Consider the following 23,811-nt stretch of genomic DNA (forward strand, 5'->3'; position numbering starts at 1 on the left):
AAAAAAAAAAAAAAACACTAGCAAGTCCATTGGTTCCCAAGATACAAATTAAGACCTGCAGCAGATAAGAGAAGGCTCACGTCAAAAGGTCCACGAATCAGAGAGAAGATTGGGCACATGAACCAGATTTTGAAGTAAACACTCTGTGCTAAGTAAAACTCCTCTTTCTCCTGGGAGGTGGCAACACTGCAGAGGTGTTATCAGATGCGCAAGTAGGGTGACCTTCCCTGGCTCACACAGCCAGCTCTGGACAAAACCAGGATTAGGCTCAACACTGTGATCTTGACTGGGTGCCGCTTTATGGTAGAGTGTGGATGACCCTGGGTTCTACTCTAGGCAAAACAAAACCCCTCACAACCACACTCTTTTCTCTTACAGTGCTGGGGATGAGCCCTGGCCCTTGCGCATGCTCGCTAGGTAAGCACTCTGCCACTGAGCTCCACCTGCAGCCTCTTTATTAATCACGAATGAAGCTCGTGGAGGCTTCTTATCTCCCTAAACCTCTCAGTGACTGTGGGATACATGCAAGTGACCGCTATAAAACAAAAACAAGCACCAAGAGAACCAAAACCATAATTATAAACATTTTTGCTCGCCGTTGAGCTATGCAGAGTGCCGAGCCTACTTTTGTTGACTATCTGCAAGGCAAATGTTGCAGGCACTGTTCCCAAGAACATTTGAGCGCAGCCTCCATCTGGCACAACACACCTCACTGGTCCAGCTTAAGAACTCCACTCCTCCCATTGATTGTTAGGGTTCTCATTCCTGTGATCAAACACTTGACAAGAGCAACCTAAGGGAGGCGGGGATTTAAGAAGAGAGGTCACCCATCTTGGTGGGGTAGGCATGGCTACCAAAGCTGGATACTGTTGTAGAATATTGCTTTAAGGTGTGTTTCTCTTGTTTATGCTGGGCAACATTTGTTTTAATGATGTAAACTTGTGTTGCTTTTGTTTATGTTGCATTTGCTGAACTCTGTAAAGCTGGGATTCTTTGCCAGTCTAAAACACCTGGTGGTCTAATAAAGAGCTGACCGGTCAATATCGAGGCAGGATAGGCGGGGCTGGCAGGCAGGGAAGGAAAACTCTGAGGGTAGCAGAGCAAGGAGGTAAGGTTAGCTACTTGAGAGTGAGCCTCTCTGAATTTCACCTCAATCTTTGAATCCTGAGTTCTGTTAGAGGGGTAGAGATCTAGATAAAGTTCCCCTCAGTGGCTTTGAGAGAGCCACAGAATCCCGCGGGCTGCTATGGCCCTTGTGTCCTAACTGCTGCTGGTAGCAGCGGAGCTGCAGCTGGGGATCAGGACAGCAGTTGCTTAAGGGACAGCCACTGACTGACCTGGGTGAAAACCAGCAGCTTACAGTGTGTCCTCAGTAGTCTGGGGCAGACTGCAGGCTGCTAGTGTGGCAGGGCCATAAAACTTCCAGGCTCCACCTTTCGTGACCCACTTCCTCCCGTGAGGCTCCACCTCCCGAAAATTCCAGACTCTTCCAAAACAGCCTTTCTACCTGAGAACCAAGCGTTGAAACACTTCAGTCTGTGAGGGATGTAACAGACGCATCCGACCCGTGGCCTTGCCTTCCCTAGACTCCCCAAACACCAAGCTCTTGATGAGCTGAGCCGCAGTCTTAGGCTGCAGTGCCTCCCTCCCATAAACTGTTGCCGTGCTGATAGAAATGAAGTTCTTGGGGTCTCCAGACACATCATCAGCTTCCAAGTGTAGACCTGAGTGATCTCTGCCCAGATCTGAGATTCCTGTTTGTGTCTCTCATTTCATTGATTACTTTCATTGTTTTCCATTCTGAAGGCTGATGCTAGCTACCCCTGCCTTGAGTCATCATCCGCTAGAGCTGTCCCGTCTCGTCATTTTCTCGGTTTTCTAATAGCTTCGAACACATTTAGGGTATTTTCACTCTCATTTAAGAAGCAAATCCCCCAGGTCTGAAGGCTAGCCCTTGCCCGTGCGTCACGGATGAGGAACTGTAGAATTGAAATGTGTCTTTCTTGAATTAATTACAAACACAGCAGCTTCGTGGAAGCATTGAAGGTCCAGCGTGGAAGGCAGCCTGGGAGTGTGGAGAGTTGGTTTGCTTGGACTCTGAACAAAGAACCAATCTTTATGAGACTCCCTTTCCCCATCTTAAATGGGGTGGGGGGGCGGTTAGAGTCTACCTTTACCAGCCGTTAATAAGGATTCTTTGACTTAACCCATTTGAACAGCTGATAATCATACCTAGGAACATTAGAAAATGCCATAGTGTTTACTCCACAATTGAAATGAAGGCATCTCAGAGTTCAATCCCCAGGACCTTGCACACAGAGCTGAGATGCCTGAGACACCTCCCACACACATGCACATGAGAGGGGGAGAGAGAGAGAGAGACAGAGAGAGGAGAGAGAGAGAGAAGAGTAATGTGAAGGTTATAACAAGCTTTCTTTCTGTCTCTTTAAGGTCCAGACTACATCAAAGACCACTTGCCTAAAATCCACCAGCATACCGCCTACATAGGAGAAAAGCGTCCAGTGCTAGAGAAAACTGGAGATCTCAGATATTTATTGAGATCTGCCCCGGACCAAAGCCTGCCAGCAAAATATAAACACGAGTATGTTGGTGGAATTGGCTGGGGGATACCAGAGTACAGTTTCATCAACAGATCGAGACTGGGGAGCGGCTTTCACATCAAGGTACCGCTCTTAATTTCAGTCTTCAGAGGCTCCCGTGTTCTGATTTGAGCTGATTCACTGCGAGTTTGCCTCGTAGGTGACGTCAGGCCCTTAGTCACACTGAGAAGCATGTAAGCTCTGCAGGAAGAAACTGCTGGTGTTGGTGATAAACGTACTTATTAGCACCACGGCCTTTAGCCCAGTAGACGAGAGGGGAGGCACAAAGACAGTGCCACCGACAGAGCGCATCTCTGCGCAGAGATGGGAATGTCCCGGGGTCACATGCGTGCGGGGGCATCTGCACATGTTCCCTGTGCTGGCTCTGCTCGGTGAGTGGGCTGTGTCAGGGAAGAAGGTGGTGCTGAATCTCAATCTACAAAGCAAAAAGCCACCAAGTGTCAGATCTTGAATGTCACTGTGCTGTGCGTGCTGTGGCGGTGACCAGGGCTCTGCAGTCTAGAGGCCCTGTCTAGTTTCCTTTGGATGGTGTGGGCCAAGGCAGGTGCCCACACGGTCATCTCAAAATAGAAAGAAGTGGAAGTGGCTTTAGAAGCGGGGTCTGAGAAGGCCAGTGTATTTACAGACAGGCTTTAGCACCTTCTATACGCGGGCGATACAGATAGCATCACCCAGTGGGTACATTTCCAGATTTCCTCAAATTGTTTTTTGAAATTTGTGCGTGTGATGAGTGTGTGTGATGTGTGTATGTGGTGTATGTGTGTGTAGGGTGATGTGTGTGCAGTGTGATGTGTGATGTGTGTGTTACACAGAGGCTGGTCTTGGGAAGAGGCTTTAAGTCATGGTGCTGTTTACCCTTTCTTGGTCCTGCTGTCTTAACAATAATCCTTTTCATATAGGTCCACCTATCTCTCCAAACAATCTTAAACAGCTTTTTTTTTTGCCTTATCATATTTTTGTCTTCATAGTTTATTTTATTTTATTTTTTGATTGTTTGTTTTTCAAGACAGGGTTTCTCAGTAACTATGGAACCTGTCCTGGAACTCGCTCTGTAGACCAGACAGGCATTGAACTTACAGAGATCTGTCTGCCCCTGCGCAAGGAGTCCACAGGCATTGTTAGGAGGGTTTATGAGAAATGATCAAACAAGCAAAGCCCACCAATATCAAAATTATCCGACTAATAAGACTTTTTATAAGGATACATTATAGAAATAGTTAGCAAATATGCCTTGGAGCATAGTGAACAGTAACAAATACATTGTAACTGATAGAATGCCCCAGCCCCAGAGGACAATCTTACTGTGGCTATTCCTGTCAGCAGTGAGCCACGTCTGTCTCCCCACTCCTGTAAGAGGCCTGACCAGCTCCACCGCTTCACACATTTGCACCCCAAAGGAAGCTTGATGCCCCTCCCTGCTGCGCTATAAACAGTCTAGACAGGTGAGGCCAGCCTTTGCTCTCTTTCTAAGAGAAAAAGTTTAAGACCCGCCTTTATTTACGCAATGGATAAAAATTATAAAATGAATACTTAATAACAATTTTCATTCCCCCACCCACATTCTCCAGAACTCCTAACTAGAAAGCAATAATAATTTTAAAACCTCTTATTTTTACACAGCTTCTGTCAAAGTTTTCTTTCTTTTTAATTAAAATATAATTATGTCAAGTTTCTCCCTTCCCTTTCCTCCATCCAACTCCTCGTATGTGCCCACCCCCACTCCTGGCCTCCTCCTCTTTAATCTTCGACACCTCCTTAAAGAACTTAGAGCTATATAGGAAGGGGAGCGCCTGAGAGTGATGGCATGTGGTTACTGGAGAGGCTGCACCTACCCACGAAGCCCTTTGCTGGGGCTGCCATTCTTCCCCTCCAAATCCCAGCCCTGATTTCCTGTGCATCCAAGGTCAAACCTTAAGTCGAGACTTGGTTTCAATTCCTCGTAACCCATTTACTTCCACCACTCAGATCATGAATTTGCATTTGGAGATATACACATCAGTTCCACGTACGCAAACCTGCTACAAAGTTTGTGAGGTGTAAGGAATCAGATTCAGTGGACAGGCCTGAAATCCTGGGAGGGATTACAGCTTGGGAGGCTGAGGCAGGGGAATCATTCAAGGCCAACCTGGGCCATGTAGAGAGAAAAAAAGAGGGGATGGAGAGAGGGAGAGGCAAGGATAGGAGGGGAGGGAATATAGGGAGAGGAGGAAAGAAGGAGGAAAAAGGGGGAGAGAGAGAGGCAACAGAGGTACAGAGAGAGGTCTAGGGACGAGGAATGAGAGGAGTGGTGATGTCAACTGAGGTCACCTTAGAAAGTACAAAAGGTGCCACTTCCATGATGTCTCGGTCCACCGCCTGTTATTTCTCCAATGCCTTTTTCCCCCTGAGACTTCTCCCCCATCTATAGCCATTCTTTTCCCATCCTATTTCACATCAAAATGGCCACTTTTCAAGTCTGGCTGTGGACACTCCTCAGAGTATAGCGTATGATAGCTCCTCAGAGTGTAGCATGTGATAGCTCAGAACTGCAGTTTTTTACATAGACCTTGGCTGAATGTTTTTTATAGCTCCAACAGCTGTGCTTCCTAATTTGAGCTCCAGGTCTGTCTGAAATCAGCAGCTAGGATTCTCAGGCACCTGAAGGGACTCCTGCAAAAGTGCCCTGGGAAGCTGCCTTCTACCTGGAACCTCTTATTTAGAGCAAAAAGGGGTTCCACAGATCATGTGACAAATTATCTGGCTTGAGCACTGAGATAATAACCTCCGTGCCAAATGACAACCTGAATACTTAAACACTTGCCACACTGTAGAGGTCAGTGCAATAAACTCATAAGAAACCCCAGTCTCGTGTATGTGTGTGTGTTTGTGTGCGCGTGCTCACGCACACACGTGTGTATGCATGTGTGTGTTTGTGTGTAGCTATTTCTAGTTTATGTGTTACAGTACCATGGTAATGAATGCATATTATCAGCCAGGAAAAACCCATTACTTTTGCTGTTATATCAGATTTAAGAGCAGTGCATTCTTCTTGTTTAAATGGATTTGGCCTCTGTCAAACTATGCATGTCATTTCTACAATATGGAGCCAAATGAAACAATGTCTATGGCATTCTAATGGCCTCTCCAGCGGTCTGCCTCCTCACCCCGGCCTTGCTTTAACCCAGACCTCAGCAAGGTCAGCTGACTTCCTGATGCCCGTTTTTCTGCTCCTGCACTCTGACCTCATTGCGAATTGATTTAAGTCAGTTGCTTTCCCCACAGAAATGATGTCATGTTGGACTTGGTCAGCCATTCTTCATTGGTACAATCCCCAGGACAACATTAAATCAGTTCACCACGAGATATATTGCAACCATGGTGTTTTAAATATAGTAATCTACCTGTATATGCATATGTGAGGTAGTTAATACATTTTTTCCAGGCTTTGATAATTCTGCCCATTTTAACCACCACAAATTCTATCAGCATGCTCTAGGTGGGGCTTCTTTTGACAGTTTAATGACATTTGAACAGACACACAGTCACCCAGTCACATAACCACACAACCACACAGTCACATAACCACACAACCATGTAGTCACACAACCACACAGCCACACAGTCACACAGCCACACAGTCACCCAACCACACAGCCACCCAGCCAGTCACGGAGTAAGAGTGAAAGTAAGATACACAAGTAAGAAAAGGAAAAAGCCCAGAGGCCAAGGGTAGTCAGGACAATTTAAGAAAAGCTGATCAGACACAAGCCAAGCTAAGGCTGGGCAATTATAAGTAAGAATAAGCCTCCATGTGGGATTTATTTGGGAGCTGGGTGGCGGGCCCTCCAAAAGAGCAGAAAATAACCCACAACAGGTTGAGGTGGGTTGACCCGTGGATACTGCGCTGGAGTTAAGTGGCAGTGAGCAACTGACCTAAGTCCTCTATGTAGTACATCATTGCACTGTGTGCAATCTCTGCATCTTCAAATTTCAGTAAGACGAAAATACAACTGGTAGTTTACAAAAGTAATCCATTTGGAAACAAGCATGGCTCTCTGGCTGTCATAGCAGCCAGAGGCCTGGTCTCTTGGCTAAACTGGCACATTTCCTCACTTAAGGATGTGACTTTTGCAGACAGTGGTTGGTCAATCAAAAAATACATACCTGTTTTCTACCATTTTTTTATTATGATGTGGAAATATGGAAAGAAAAAAGAAAAGGAAAAGAACCCTATGAACCTGTAAGGAGATTTTATTCCTCAATTATAAGGATAGCTTAAAGTACCTGGATTATTACAGGGCCTGATATAAAATCTTGAGTGTATTTCTAATGTAAGCATTAACTTTTCCACCAATAAAATTAAGCTTCTTAAAGTCAGAATTACGCGCACTCCACGGACTTTCAGCCGACATTAGTGGATAATGACAAGAACACCAGAAGCTGAGAACGAACTGATGAGCTGGACTACGCTCTAGCAGAAGTGGTCTGACTCCACAGTTAAGTTTTTGGTTTATTGTTGAAGAATTCTGCAGTTTGTACATGATCTAATATCGCAAGCACAGATGGATCAAATGCTGGGACATCTGTTTTCTAAATCTGGCTTTGATCCTCTCTTAAGGTCACTGGAGGGAAGTCCTTTAAAGCATGGTAAACTTGCAGTGATGGCTCCCTCCACGTGCAACACTAGCAGAGCCCTGCGCTATGGCGACAAAAATGCAGAGAATGTGGAGTGAACGAGACCACATTCTCTGTGCTTTCCACATTTGATCCTGCAGGCCGTGGAGCCTCAGCCAAGCAGGTTAGAAAGAATTCACTAAAGCAGAGGGGCCTTATGCATGTGCCCCCCTCTGTGTTTAGATACAAAGAAAATAGTGCTGCAAATGAGTGTTTCAGAACCCCTCTGAGGAGGAAGAATTCACTGGGGAGGGGGCTTTGCTCTGTGGTGTTGTGTGAGAGCCAAAATTACGTTTTAGTTACTGTTTAGTTACTGTTTCTTCTTAAGAGAAACAAAAATGCCTCTAACCTGTAAGCCCCTTGTCCAAGGAGAGATACTTTCTGAAATGCTGGAGGCTGATACTACCGTGCAAGAGGGACCGCAGATATACAATGAAACCCGCTTTAAGAATTTTCATTAATGAAGAGAAAGGAAAGTGAGGGGTGCACAGGCGTCGAACGAGACCGTGGGGCGGGCATGTCCGCTTCCTTAAGGTGGCTCAGCACTGGCCTACAGAGGCTTACATGGCCACAGCATGCATACATATAGATTACGTGGCCAAGATGCACATGTCCATAGATTATGTAGGGCGTAAGGCCCTAGGGTAACTAGGCAGTTTGCCTAATTGCCAATGGTGCATGCAGGGCCGTGGGACCCAGGAAATGCTAGCACCTAGGGTGACTGGGCATTTTGCCTGAATGCTGACGACTGTGGGACCCAGATGTGATGGAAATGACAATATTATTGTTTATATTTTCATTCCCCTAAAACAAGTTTGTTTGGCACAACTGTACTGCGTGTGTTTGATCACATGTAGGCAGGAAATGTCAGGAGTACGCTTGCCCCTGATTGGATGTAGGAGAGAGGTATACAGGCAGGAAGTAGGCCAGGATATATGCTCACCCGTGATGGGAGATGCAGAGGCCTGATGGGTTTGCCTTTATTAGTTGGCCTTCAAAATGTGACTCGTTGCCTTTTCCTGGGCACCTCGGAATGGCCCTAACCAGAACCCATCATCCTGCCCAGTATGTAATAAACGCTTGCTGCCAGTTTGGCTCAAAAATTGTGGAACTGGTTTTCTCTCGCAAATCTCAGGTTTAATAGTTGTTATTGCTGAAGTTTATAAAGTGATTACTGCCAGGCACTGTGGTCCCAAGCCGCACTCCACAGAGCTGCGAGTAGCTTCTTTGGGTTTGACTTTCTACCGAGAATATCAATAGCATACAATACTCCATCCTAGTGTTTAGCACGGGGTAGATGCTGATCCAGAAATGATGAGACATGAAAACCATTTTTGTTCTCATGCAGAGTCTTTGATATTCACAGAGAGAAAAGAATTTTTAAGTGTGCGTTAGATTAGTAGCCATTCTGCTCCCAGCTAGTTGAATACAATTGTTTGAAAACCTTTTATTTTTTTTTTCCTACCTTGGAAAATACTTTTCACAATGAGGGAGTCTCTGCTCCTAGCTGTAGAGCTAATTGGACAATTATATGAAGGGAAAACTCACTTTTAACTTCAGAATCAACAGCAGTAGCAATATAATCAGCACATCACAGAAATCCAAACGAGAATACAATTGCAAATGAGGCGCTTGGTTATATTTCAGAAACTACAGCAATTGCCCTTGGAGATTTGGGAAGCTCCCGGTAGCTTCAAGTGTAGAGTCTGCTCAAGTTCAAGCCCTGATGGGAATCAACAGCGGAATAGGCTACAGAGCTGACATTAGAAGCCCAGTTATCAGAACTACTCCAACAAAGATGGGTCTGGTTTTTCTCTAAAAGAAAGTTCTAGTGTGTTTAAATTGGGGGAGGGGAACAATGCCTCATCTAGACACCAAAAGCTGAGTTGTTTATTAAGTGGGGTCCCACAGACCTCAAAATGTTACAGGCTATTGCTATTGCTCTTGGTCACCCTCCAGAACCTGACCATGAGATCCTATTGCTAAAGACAACACAAACTTGGGTCATAGAACATGAAGAAATCAAGCTGGTCCTGATGAGGACGCTTCATACCCACTGGAGAGCATTCACAGTGCTGAACGGTGCCGTACATGCTACTGAAAGAGAAAAGTAGTCAGCAGTCTTACCCAGCTGTAAAACCTGCAAGCCTCCATAACAACCAAGCTGGCAGGTGATGTGGCAGGCGCAATAGTAGCACGAACGTTATGAGAGCAACCAACCAGTTTCTGACTGGATTTCAGGCCAGTTACACAAGGTGGAAATCATGTGTGGCACTGCTGTGGAGACCAAGACCCTGTGTCTAGGTAGGTCATAGCCCCTAGGGCAGAGCCTACGACTGTGAATCTGCTAAATGGCCAGAGAGGAAGGATTTTTATCTTCCCTCTTTTCTGTCAGCTTTATTTACTCGTATTTTCATAACACCTTACATTTCTTGCCTATAAAATGGAGATTATATTGGTTTTCTACTGCTACATAGCAAATAGTCACAAGTTCAGAAATGTAATGGCGTACCATATATCTGCTTCCAGATCTACAGGTCTGAAGTCTGGGGAGAAGGCATGGCTGCCTTGCTGCTCAGGCCTCCCAAAGCTGACATCAGAGTATCTCTGTCATCTCTTTCATGTTCATGTGGTTGTGGCAGAGTCTGCTTCATTGTGGTTGTAGGGATGGGTGTTAGCCAGGAGCCATTCTCCCAGAAAATGCCCAAATTCCTAACCACATGACTCTTTCACGCTAAGGCTACTAAGGAAATCTCCCTCAGGTCTCATGTCCTTCAGCACTGCAGCCTTTCTGTCAAGAACTTTAGGGTCTTCTAAAAACTCTGTTAGGTTTTTCTAACTAACACTAAGGCTAAATCTCTCTCTCTCTCTCTCTCTCTCTCTCTCTCTCTCTCTCTCTCACTCACTCTCTCTTTCTCTCTCTCTGTGTATGTGTGTGTGTGAGTGTGTGTGCGTGTGTGTAATACAGCCTTGTGCACAATGCTAGGCAAGTTCTCCACAAGACAGCTATGAGGCTTTGCTAAGTTGATTAGACTGTCCTTGAACTCACCCTGCAGCCTAACCACTACAAGCCTATGCCCACCACACTGGGCAAATCCTTCTTAAATTCAAAGGATTTAGGGTCTTGATTATGTTTACAAAATCCCTCATCAGTGATACCCTGTGTGTAGATATTTGATGGATTATCTGGAAGAAAACACGTTTACCAGGAAATGAGAATTCAGGGGGCCATTGGAGCTCTGCCTACCACAGGGTTAATAGGAAACCCTCAGAGTTTTGTTCTCTGGATTACGTGAGGTATGTGTGCATAGTGCTGGCATGGTGTTTCACACAGCAGGGCTCAACAAATGCCATCCAGGGGCTTTCATGTTTCTATCTGCCCATCTTTTCCAACCGCAGGGCTATAGGCAGGGTAGAGCCGTGATAGAATTTGCACACCACTTGGATACACACCAGGAAGCAGCAATACCGGCTCTAAAGCTAACATACTCACAAAGCCCAGTGTTTACTGCGTGCTTAAAGTTGATTAATTGGTTCAAATTATTTGAAACATTGCAGTCAAACAACAATGGCAGAAACATTCAGGTTCATCTGTAACGGGGCATAGAATGCAATGTGGGTCTCTGCATTGCTCTTTCTCTTTACAAGAATAGTGCATCGCAGAGGCTAAGCCTTAACCGCTGACATTTTCCAGAAAGAACTGTTTTGTTTCAGCCCTTGCATTGAATATATAATGAATACTTCAGATGCCCCATTCTTGCAAAGGCCTTTATGCCCTACTTGATTCAATAATTCCAGTCTAAAATAGGCAACATTATGCAGTTTGGTGGCTCAGTCACAACAATGCGGGTGCTTATCACAGGCTGTGGGAAGAAAGGGGTTAACAGTAATATTTTGCAAATTGAGGCAAGTAGAGAACAAACACATTAGCATAACAAAAGATCGCCTGAGGGGGTGCTGTGGGGGACTGAGAGCCCAGTGTTACCAAGAAGGAGGCTGGGGAAGAAAACCTTAGTGTGCACACATTCTCAAAATACATTGCATTGCATCCGGTCTACTGGTAAGAAAGCCCCTAGCGACAGAAATGGGTAACATCGGCCCTTCCAGTAAGGAAAGCTCCATCAGATACCCTGGAAAAAGCATTGTGGAATATCCTAACAAAGCCAAGTATTTCTCTGAAAAACAGTCCCCAGGTCACCTCAACATGGCAGGGCTGCACTAGAGGTGGGTGGGAAATAAAGGGGAAGTGGCCTTGTCACTAGAACTAGCCCCAGACGTACACAATTAATTTAACTCAGTCTTCGCCAAAACATGCCTTTCGCTCACAGTGGCTAGCTTGCATTTCCTTTTTACTAATCCCTAGACTTGTTGAAACATGGTTTCATAGGAAATGTTTAATTTTGACCTATAGTTATATTTGTTAACTGAAAATTTTATATATAAAAATTTCCCCAAAACATATATTTGTGGGTTGTATGAAAATGTTAGAATTTTGTTTATTTATCTGTAGTTCTAAAATAAAATGTAGGACCTTGTGTCTATCAGGCAAGTGCTCTACCCTTGAGTGACATACCCAGGGGACTAATCTCTAGATCAATATTTTCCTTATTATGAATAATGGGCCAATATAAATGTTTATATGATTGTGAATTCATTAGGTTTAGCACTTTGGTGAGCATGGCTACTCAAATATGTCACAGTGTGTTTGTTAATAAATTAAAACACAAAAGGGTGAGTGTATTTAAGATGACAAGTTTTTGTTTGTGTGTGTGTGTGTTTTGTTTTTTGAGACAGGGTTTCACTGTAGCTTTGGAACCTGTCCTGGAACTAGCTCTTGTAGATCCGCCTGCCTCTGCCTCCTGAGTGCTCGGATTAAAAGCACGTGCCACCACCGCCTGGCAGTAACAAGGTTTTTTTTTTTTTTTGGTTTTTTCGAGACAGGGTTTCTCTGTGGCTTTGGAGCCTGTCCTGGCACTAGCTCTGTAGACCAGGCTGGTCTCGAACTCACAGAGATCTGCCTGCCTCTGCCTCCCGAGTGCTGGGATTAAAGGCGTGCGCCACCATCGCCCGGCTCAGTAACAAGGTTTTTGTCATGAACCCTGTAAGAGAAGCAAAGACTTCTTAGCATTTCTGACAAGAAGGTGTCATGCTTTTGTTATTAAATCTTGAGTAGCAAAAGATCAAAGAAGAGCATCCAAAGAAAATAGTAAACTTACTTTTGAATTAATGTGTCAACTGGTTTTTAGGGAATTGTATGCCAGGGATCAAACAATACCATGACCTTTCCATTGTTCAGAGATCACTACTTCCGCATTGCCTGTTGACTAATGGCCAGTTCTGCATTAAACTCTTAACCGACCCCTTCCTTTGTACTGTTGCTTTCTGTATGGGGGTCAAGACTGCCATATTGGGTCACCTGAGCAAGCAGGTAGATTAAGGAGGTAGAACAGAAACAACTATTAGGCAGGCTGGCAGCAAAGCCGTTCTGAGCAAAGCCTGGGCAAGAGGGGAGGATGTGAGAACAGCCAATTGCTGCTGAACGTTCATGGTTATTGCTATTTTTTGAGCTGTTACGAATCTGGCACCTCCTGTCAATATAAATTTTTAAAATGCATTCCGAAGCAGAAGTGAAATACTTTTTTTCTGTTTTCATGTTGTAATTTTCATGTTGTAACCTAGCCCAGAAAACTGAGAAGTGATTGTAGTCCTCAAGCCCTCTGAATATGAACATGACACCCCTGTTTCCCAGCTTCTTTCTAAGACGGGGAAAGGGACTGGGACACAGAGAGCGTTCATTCAGGAATAATCCAACATTCAAGCGTACACGAGAGGGTATGGGATTTCACTCTCTCTCTCTCTTTAAATGTGAAACTGATATTTAGCTACCACATAGATTCTCAACTATTTGAGAGCTTTCAGATCTGCTACAGGCCCCTAATGCCAGCTTTTCCCTACTCCACTGACGCATTGGCTAACTCTGCAGAGCTCGCAAGTGCCCACTTAAATGATGATTGACAGCCCACAGTGCTGCTCCCTTACAGAGTCAGACACGGAGCAGCCAGGCAGCCTGGCCCGTCCCCCAGTCTTTGTCAGTCCTTTTCATTCACACAGAGGGAGTGGAGCTCGTGGTGACTGTTTCCTCTCAGGCCAGGAAGCAACAGTGATCATCTCCACTGATTTTCTTTTTTAAATTTTTAAAACATACCTTTTTTTTTATTCTCTGGGAATTTCATACCATGCACCCAAATCGCACTCATTTCCCCGTCGCTCAGTATCCGCCCTTCACTCTTGCACCCCACCCACCCCACGCCAAGGGAAACTTGAAAGAATAAACATTTAAAAATACAAATAAGAATATTAAACAAACAAAAAACAAAAACCACTCCGCTCCTCCGTCTTCCCCACCTCCATCACCTCTTCATTCATCTCAGTAGCCCTGTGTATCATCCCCTATTCCCTTTTTGTCCAAACAGCTTTACTTGCAAATGTTCGTTGTATAATGTGTCAGGTTCAAGGCCTCTGGCTTCTGGTGTACCGATAATCCTAGACCCTCACTGAATCGCCTGAGTTATCCGTCTGCTGCCCCAGTCACGGAGATCCTGCAGCTATGATCCCCAGGACCAGTCCCTTCATGGGCTGCAGCAGGACGTAGAGAGATGTTGGAGAGTGCCAACACCAAGTCCTGGATGTGTGTCTGGACGGTAGCTGAGCTGCTCAGTTGGGTATTGGGACCACTGCCCTCTGAGGGGCAGAGCCAGCTCTCTCTTCCATGGTGGGGAGCCAGACCAGCTCAGCATGGCCCTAGTATATCGAGACATTGTTCAACACTTGGTTTGCATGAGCCCTGAAGGCAACATGGACAATAGACATCAACAGATCCCAGCTGCCCAGCTGCATCAGGACCATGACATGGTCACCAGCAGCAGCTTGAGCCTACTTGTCTCCATGGCCCTGGATGGCACCTCAGGCCTCACAGATCCAAATGGCCTCAGCAGCAATGTTATCCCTGAACTCCAAATTGGCCCTGGGTGTTGGCCCAGACCCTGGGCAGCTGCACAAGCCCTCAATGGTAACAGGAGCTGAGCCATGGACATCAATACAGATGCTGGCGGTGGCAGGACTATGGACACAGACACAACCTGGCTGCAGCATGGGCCCCAGGTGGCAGCCCAGACCCCGGGCATCCGAACAGCCTTTTGTTCTAACAGGAGCCATGGACATCATCCCATGCCCTGGCTGCAATAGAGGCACAGGCCCAGACATGGCCCTCCGCTGCAGCTCAGGCCCAGATACTTCCATGGCCCTGGGTGGCAGCACTGGTCACTCAGATCAGCATGGCCCTTCAGCAGCACATCCCTCGGACCCCAAGAGGATCAAATGGTGGCCCAGAACCCCAGCATCCTTGCGGCCTTTGGTGGTAACACAGACCCCGGCTGCAGAGGGGCCACAGACCCATGTCTAGGCCTGGATGTCACCATGGCCCAGGGTGGCAAGCAGGCCTCCTACATTAGCCTGTTCCTCACCCCCTTCACCTCTTCAGATCTGCCTCTTCTCACAGGACATGAACCATTCTGCCCCCCCTCCCACACCCCAACATATATTGGCTCACCATAATGGTTTGTCTTCCTCGCTCCAGGGCAAGCGACCCCGGTGAGTGGCACCTACTGATTTTCTTTCATCTGAATTTAGCATCCCTACTCTGTTTTCTAGCCTGACTCCCCTTAGAGGAGGAATATAGATGCTCAGACTTCAGACACATGGGTCCCTATCTACCAAAGAATAACCCTGAATTACTTTTTCTCCTTTTGCAGCTTGGAGAGCTAAGTCTTTATGCGAATGACAAAGTAACCCACCGTTATCAAAACCCATGGTAAGTACATGGGGATGTATTTTAAATGGGTAATGGGATTCTTTCCTAAGTTAGGGACGGCTTATTTTCCCAGTCTTGAAAATCACGTTATCATTGTATTTTTATTACTTCATGTAGATTTGTGTGACAGAAAAAAAAACCCACAAATTTGTATTTCCAATGAACAACATAAATTTTACTTTCTGCCAGCCTAGTTAGGGGAAGGGACAAAGCAAAGTAACATAGTAAAGAATGTGCTAGATTACAGAGTAGGAAAGAGATGCCAGTCTGTACGTATGCTTTCTGTGGGAAAACACAGACCTGTAGTTGAAAAGACCTTAGTTCATGCTGTTGGCCTAGAAACCACAATAATATGTAGCCTTGGTTAATAAGCATAATTTTACTAAAGTCACATAATGGCTTGAATTCATGTTGCCTTAAAGTAGCCGCTAACAAAAATTAAACATGTGTAGCCCCAGGTGTATTAAATTACGGGGAAAGAGTAAAGATACTGGGCTCTTGTCTAAACGGAGCCCAATCCAGATGCCAGAAGAAAAGGCCACACTAGAGATATAATAGTGTCATCTCTATGGATTTATGGGGGAAGGGTTTCTCCAGCTTTCATTCTTGAAGGATATAGTTATTGGCATGTACAAAAACAGGTTTTGTCTCTTCCATTAACGTAAGATATATAACATAGAAAGAGACTTCAAGCCCTCTTGTCAAAAGACTATTGGACGGCAGCTGGAAAGACAGCTTCGTAGTTATGAGTACTTCCGGCTCTTGTAGAGGACCTGGGTTTGGTTCCCAGCACCAACACGGTGGCTCACAACCATCTGTAGCACTGGTTCCAGAAGACTTGATGCCCTGTTCTGATCTCTGGGCACCAAGCATGAACATGGGTCTCATACGTACATGCAGGCAAAGCACTCGTGAACAGAAAATAGAATCAAATCAATACTTTAGAAAGTCGATCAGGTGCTGTCCAGAAGATCTTCCGGTACAACATCTGTGACTGGCTGGGCACAGCTGCTGCTCCCATCTCAAGCCACATAGGAGGAGTCACACCGTAGTGCATGAAAAGCACGTGTTCTATGTGAGAAATTCCTTTAAACAGCATTGCTTGTGTCAACTGTTTCTCCGCTAAGAAAACTAGCAGAGAGAGGCTATCGGACACCAAGGACGCCTTCAACAACTCCTGGTGAGGAAGGTGTGAATGTACTAATAGAAACACCTTCTTAGCGTCTGAGAAACACTGCAGCTGTGAACAATATTCCTAGAGAGGAAAGGCTACCTTTACTTCTAGGGACGAATCCGTGCATAGCACCAAGTCATAAGGATGCAAACTGTTTATGAAAGAAAAAATTCTTGTCCTTAGAAGATTGTGAAAGAAGTTGGGAAAGCGAGCATAAACAGAAGAAGGAAAAGACAAAGCTCAGTCTGCCTGTGTGGCGACTGTGTTAGTGTCCATTACTATGACAAAGACCTGAGAGACAGTCACCTGTCATCCTGGCTCAGAATTGTAAAGGCTCCGGTAATGATCAGTTAGAGTTGTTGATTGAGGCAAAGCTGTATATCATGGTGTAAGTCTCATGGTAGGGCAAAGTCATTTCTCCATAAAAGAGAGAAGAAAGAACCAATGTCCCAAGATCCAGTTTAGGGCATACACCCAATGGCCAGAAGACCTTTTAGGAGGTTCTAGGTATTATCTTTTTTTCTTCCTTTCCCACGCTCTTTCTTCTTACCTCTTTTTCTCTTTCTTCCTTCTCTTCCTCCTCCTTCTGCTTCATTTTTGGGATCCTAGGGACCAAGTCCGGGGTGTTCACCATGACCTCCCTTTATACCACATTATCATTATATTTTTATTGCTTCATGTAGATTTGTAGGAGCCAGGGGGGTCAGGGACATCACATGAACCCACAGGAATGGTTAGCCTGCCTACCATTAGCCAGTCTCAGAACTCAGAGAGTCTGAGCCAACAACCAGGGAGCCTGCATGGACTGACCTAGGCCCTCTGCAGATATGTGACAATTGTGTAACTTGTTCTATTTGGGCAACCCCTGGCAATGGGAGCAGGGGCTGTCCCTGGTGCTACAGTTTAGGAAAAGCGCATCCAACTAGAATCCACGCCTGGATCCCAGGAAGTCCCAGGCGAGTGGGAAGACAGGGGATAGACTTGCTGGAAACACGTGGGCCTGTCTGGAGCATTTGAATTTTGATCTGCAAACAGCGTGAGCTCACTGGGAGGGGTTAAGTCGGCAGGAACGTGATCCGTATCCTCTTGCTAAGGTCACTCTTAGAAAGGTGGAATGCTGTGTGGGAAATGGGTGGGAGGTGACAGGAACAGTCGTGATAAGATCAGCTAGGAGACATTTCACTTTTACAGACCCATCTTGGGTCTCCAGACAAGGCAAAATTAAGTGTGGTTAGAAAGGGCTGGGACTCAGCTGAGCTTTTCAAGAAGGTAGACTGTGGGTAATGAAGAGAAGAGCCAGTGAGCACATACATACCTTAATTCCATAAAGCATAGTTCATGGTACCAGAAGGCTCCTGGTAAAGAAGCTGAATCACCAAACTAATATTTCAGTCTACGTTGGCTGATCCCACGGATTTACGCTGGTATCTGGGCTTGGGTGTTTAAAATAAAAATCTTCCTTACTGTCTATGTTGTGCAGCCAGAACTAAGAACCCCGAGATTAGACAGAGGGAAGAAAGTCTGAGCCTTGGGAGCAGGGTTTCTCACACAAGGGCCAACTACATGGAAGACACTGATGCAAGCCAGGGAGCCTTCTAGCAGGTACTTGAGACCATGGAGGGGGGAACAGTGAGCTAGGAATCCAAGAGAGAGCAAGGAGGGCACAGCCGAGGCACCCTTGCAGCCACCAGGGCCGCAGCAGTGTGGGTAGTAGCATGGTTTGGATCAGTGTCACTGCACTGCATGCTTGCCCATCGGCATCATGGAGACAAGAGTCTGCTCTGCTTCTGAGATGGGCTCCGTTTCGTTGCATGTTTGCCCTCCCTGTTAGACATAGAAGCATTTCTATTTTTTGCTACTTCCCGTACACTTAACTGTAGAAGGAGCTGTGGGCTGTGTTCCTGCCACCCAGCTCCCAGCTGCCTGGCTAGCTTGTGCCCCGAAATAATTACACAGAAACTGTATTCTTTTAAACACTGCTTGGCCCATTAGTTCTAGACTCTTAATGGCTAATTCTCACATCTTGCCTAACCCATATTTAGTAATCTGTGTAACACCAGTCTTACCCCACCCACCTATGTTGGTGAGTTACAAATCAAAATAAAAAGAGTAGGGCATGAAAATGGATGGGAAGGAGATGTCTGGGGGTCTTGAGGAAGCGTGAGAGGGATCAGACTACACTGTGTGCATGTATGAAATTGTCACGTGACATGGGTAGGCTATTCCTCAGGATTAGATGAAAGCAATCAGTACAAAGATTAGATGCAGTATAAAAAAATTCACAATATGTGGCTAGCAGAGCTGATTCCCCCAAAAGGTATAACAAAAAACTTCAAGATATGAAAGAGAAATGAGGAAAACATATAGATATTAAAGTTTCTAATACTTGATGAATCAAAGGTCCAGAAAGAGACCAGGGGGAACAGGAATGACAAAAACAGTAATTCAAGAAAATGTCCCACAAGGGCATGAAATGACTTCCAGACTCAAAGCATTCATCAAATGTTACTAAAAACGAACGCATGGCACTGAGGTGTCACCGAGAAACTTCGTGAGGGTGGGGAGAGTTCAGGAAGCAACAGAGGAAAGCAGGTATGTCCAGGAGACCAGGAGACAGCAGCAGCACCTTAGCCGCCCCATCTGCTGCAGTGCGGCCCCCAGAAGTAGACAAGACCTGCCACGTAGAATTCCATGTTCAGCCAGAGAGCACGTGAGGAGAGAAAAAAAATGGGTATTTTCAAAATCGTAAAACTAAAGGCTGTACCATCAAGTATTTCTCTCAGAAAGTGGGGGGACGGTATTGTACAGCCAACAAGAGACACAAGGACAAAGCAAGGACACAATTTGGGAGACAAGGTACCAACAAACAGGGCAGCCGAAGTGTTTACTCAGATGCTAATGAAAAGAGCCTGGAACGCAGCCAGCCCAGGACCTGGAGAAGCACCGGTGCAGACAGTGCAGGCAAAGTGGGGTCCTGCAGACAAGGGGCTCATAGCTGCTTTGGGGGGAAGAATGCTGGAAAGAGTAGTAGAGAAAGGAGGGGGTGTTTTAGTGTGATTTATAGGCATTCTGTTATTATTTAATTATTTAAATTCCTTTGTAAAAAATGATTAAAAGGACCATTTTAAGTGCATGTACAAATATTGTACTTGACAAAAATAATAATCAGTATAGGGAAATGAGCCATAGAACTGTATTCATTGGAACTCCTAAGTTGAAGAAAATTTCCAGCTCAAACCACGACTTTTGGTGCCAAGGAAACATTCTCAGGCCTGAAGAAGGAAGGCTGTCTGTGTCTTCAGACAGGTGTGCGGTATTCCTTATTTAGCATTAGCTGGGTGCCATTAGGACAGCGCCTGTGATTCCGAAGAAACCCTGCCAAAACCAGTTGTGAAGCTAGCAGACTTAATGACAGCCACTATTTAAAAACGTATTGGGAGATAAATGTGCGCTTGTTTCGTGGAGTTATTTTCTTCAAAACATCCATGAATTTTGGCAGCTTTCTATTTTTAATATTTTTAAGACTGTCAGTGTCTGGAGCATCGAAGAGATTTTCAGAAACAAAGCAGCAAAATTCTGCCATTTTTTTCTTATACAACACCTTATTTCCTTTTTCCTTTAAAAGTGTTTCTACTTCTGAGAATTACATACATGTATGCAATGAAATGTGATCCTACTGACTCTGAATTTTCACCCTCCAGCTCTTCCTATAGCCTCGCCAACACATCCCTTCTCAACGGGGCTGCCCATATGCGCATGGGTGTGGGACCATCCAGTGTAGCACGGGAAACCTACTAGGGGGAGCACCCTCAAAAAGGAATGACTTTTCCCTCCCCCAGCAGCTGCCCCCCATAGCTCCTCAGTGAGGGGTGGGGCCTGGAGCTCATCCACCCTTCAGGGCTGGGATTTCGGCTGGCTTTCCTGTGTGTAAGTAACCACAGCTGCTATGAGCTCCTGATTGCTAATCACAGAAGACAGCACCCAACGCTTTCCCACCCTGCGGCTGGTCCATTCTTCCCAGCTCCTTTTCTGTGATGTACCCCGAGCCTGGGTGGTGGTGGAGGGGTTAATGTAGGCTATAGATGTCCCTTTCAGGGCTGAGCTCTGGGTCTCTTTCTCTCAGCACGGTGGCCAGCTCTGCATCTCCTTGACTGTTGTCCCCTGCTAAGAGGCTTCACTGAACAGTGGGCATCAATGCAGACATCTGGAAAGCCCTTTGACAGCATGCTAATTTCCTAAAATAAGTTCAGCAGTTGTCTTGAGAAACCATTATCCATTCTTATGCTGTCTCTTTGGGTCTCTCTCACCTAAAACCTTTCTCCCTGTTCTTCTGCGCCCCCTTCTCCCATTCTTGCTTCTGTCCAGGGAAGTGCTGGGGAAGGATTTCCCTGGAAGCTTATCTGGTAGCAGGCCCATCCCAGTCTCCTGTGGACAGGAGTCCACATGAACAAGGTTTTCCACTTGCTCTAAGAAAAGATAAGCTACCTTGATGGAGAACCCATGAAAACCTGAACCGGGAGCCATGGAGTATAATATTTTAGTGCACATAGCCCACAAAGCTCCAGCTGGCCTAAACAGTGAACAGCTTTCAAAGCGAGATTAATAAAACATCTACACAGATGTTTACAGAGTCTGAGGAGACGAAAGTGAGACTGTGGAATTATGGTAGGGGTTTGTATGCCACTCAGCACCTTGTCTGTAGGTGCCGGCTCTTGTGCATGCAAGATTCTCAACAGCATCCTGTCCGCGACCGCTATCATCCAGATTCAGTTTCGTCCTGCATCTCTTGTGTTTTTTTCTATTCTATCCCAAGAACGAACACACAGAGAACCAAGGGATCTGTGCCTTGAAGAGCTTACCTAGGAGGGGACCGGTTAGGGACAGTCGATGAACAGCTTGCAGCAATAGGGATATTTGAAGCAACCAGTATTTGTGGGCAGATAGTGTACTTGGTGCTGGTTCAGATAGTAACAACCTAACAGTTCAGTATCAGCTACAACAGGACTTTGAAAGACAGTGAGAGCTCACATCGGAAAGTTTAACTTTGGGCAGGAACCAGTGAGTCTAGACACAGCTCCCAGAATTGAAGGACAGGTAGGGTCAGCTTGGGAGCAGCTGGATTTAAAGTCCAAAGGACTGCTATTTATATGGGCAATTTGCATGTTCAGACAAACTCCCTTTGAGCACAATTATCATGTATTTGACAATAAAACCAGGATGTCTCTAGTCTCAGAGGCAGCCCGAGAAGCCGGCAGGGTTGATGTAGGATGCCGTGACTTGTTTTCTGTCTCACAGCCCAAAGGCTAACTCATTAAAATTCAAGGATGGATTACATGGTGGGTGGCAGAACAAATGTCTTCTTCACCCAGCAGAGCTGAGGCCTTGGAGACATTTCTCCCAGAAGCTAAGTTGCTCTTTGCAGCTGTTCGGTAAGACTCTGCCGAGGTGGTGCCTCCCGCTCAGTCCCACCTCAACACATATGGTCATGACAACATCAAGAACAAAAACAGGAAGTCCGCATGGCTCGCGGCCATGGTTAGATCATTCCTTATACCAAAATAAGTCATTTTAAACATAATTTTTTTTAAACCTAAGGTATTTCCAGTTCATGGTTTAACCCAAGGACAAGAACTATTCCAAGGGATTGCTTTTTCAGTGCTGGGGATCAACCCAAGGCCTTGCGTGCTCTAAGTAAGCGCTCCCCATCCCTCCAAGGGATTTTCAGCACTACAAGGGCACTGGGGCATCTGGACTGGACTTACAGATGGTTTTGTCATCTCTACTGGGTGGTACTATTAGAACAAAAAGAGCATCACAAAGCTCGCTGGAAATCATGGTATTTTTACTCTGATCCTGTTGTGGATGTATCACGGGTTAGGGCCGATGAACAACCACATGAGATTCTCTTTCGAGCATTCCTGTTTTGAAAGAGTACCAGGATTCTTGGAGGAGAGGGGACATTACAGTTGGGAGAAGAGATGAAAATCCCTGATTTTGATTGAAACATTACTCATCATACATGCACAGGACCGTGTGCACTCACGCATACACACACACTACTACTACTACGTGGATGGTGTATGCTTATATTCCCCCCACATTCTCTTCACTATAGAGACCTAGACAGAGGGGGCCAATTCAGTAGCTGTGAGCTCCCTTGGAACTCAGACATTTTTAGTTTGTTTGCTTGTTTGTTTGTGGAACTGGATGCACTAAGTAGCTTAAGCTAGCCTTGAACTCACTTTCGTTCCCCTAGTTGGTCTCAGACTTGATAAACTCTCGCCTCAATCTCGTGAGCGCTGAGATAACAAGCAGTCACCCTCCACCGGGATTAGTACATAGATTATTTAAATATCTTTGCACCAAAGAGAATCGGTGCATTCTGGAGAAGCGGCTAACTACGACTCTGGAGAAGGAAACAAAAAAAGATGATCCTGAAGCATCTCAACAGGCCATGCAGCAAGAGCTGACAGACAGCAAGAAAGCCGTCCAAACCCACTGTAGAGCTAGTGAGGTGGCACCACAGGTAAGGGTGACAGCCGTGTAAGCATCACTACCCGAGTGTGCGCTCCACGCCTGCCTAAAGATGGAAGGAGAGGGCTGGAGAGATGGCTCAGAGGTTAAGAGCATTGCCTGCTCTTCCAAAGATCCTGAGTTCAATTCCCAGCAACCACATGGTGGCTCACAATCATCTGTAATGGGGTCTGGTGCCCTCTTCTGGCCTGCAGGCATACACACAGACAGACTATTGTATGTATAATAAATAAATAAATATCTTAAAAAAAAAAAGATGGAAGGAGAGACCAGGTTTCACAAGGTAGCCCCATGACCTCTGAAAATGTACACCTACATCTATTTAAAAAAAAAAAAGCAACAAAAACTCTCAAGTCCCAAGGGAATGGAGGAGACATACTTGAAGAGATTTTTATGGACCAGGGATAGAGCAGTTAGTTGCCTAGCAACCAGGAGGCCTTGGGTTCCATCCCTAACAGCATTACAAATAAATGAAACAGTATAGAGGCACCATTGGAGCACTCCAATGAGCCAACTTTTAAAATGGTAAACAAGGGGAAATAAGTATGAGTTCCACTTCTGCAATAAAAGCACACCACTATCTCACCGCACAGAAATGCCAGGTGACTTTTCAAAAGGAAGCCTAAAGCATCCAGCCAATGAATGACAAAGGAACAAAGAAATGAAGCCGCCATCACCTTGCAAAGCCTAAAAGGTTTCTGCATGTAAACGCTGGTGCTCAGAGGCTGCCGGGATCATGGCAAGCTGGGTCCTCGGTATGTGCCTTGTGAAGGGAGTCCTTCTCTGGATTTCTTTTAGTGACTCTGAGGGTGCTCGTACACTATCACTGAACTCCTCCCCGCTCTCCTTTCCAGATTTATACAGTAAAGAGATTACTTTAGTACATTAGAATATGACTGTCTATGGAGGTAGACATTCAATCCAAATGTCATCGAGAGTACTAACTAACCCCACCCTAT

The 23,811-nt window shown here is 45.6% G+C and overlaps 1 protein-coding gene across 1 annotated transcript in view; it reads left to right on the forward strand.

The window, feature by feature from the left end:
* The window catches only part of C1H4orf45 (chromosome 1 C4orf45 homolog), an 82,119-nt gene that overhangs the window by 37,053 nt on the left and 21,255 nt on the right, over positions 1-23,811 (forward strand). Inside the window, exons 2-3 of the mRNA XM_005344121.1 lie at positions 2,452-2,684; positions 15,086-15,144. Coding sequence (XP_005344178.1) covers positions 2,452-2,684; positions 15,086-15,144 — 292 coding nt within the window. The remainder of the gene's footprint in view (positions 1-2,451; positions 2,685-15,085; positions 15,145-23,811) is intronic.

Source organism: Microtus ochrogaster, chromosome 1, assembly GCF_000317375.1.
Source record: "Microtus ochrogaster isolate Prairie Vole_2 chromosome 1, MicOch1.0, whole genome shotgun sequence".
Classification (NCBI taxonomy): domain Eukaryota; kingdom Metazoa; phylum Chordata; class Mammalia; order Rodentia; family Cricetidae; genus Microtus; species Microtus ochrogaster.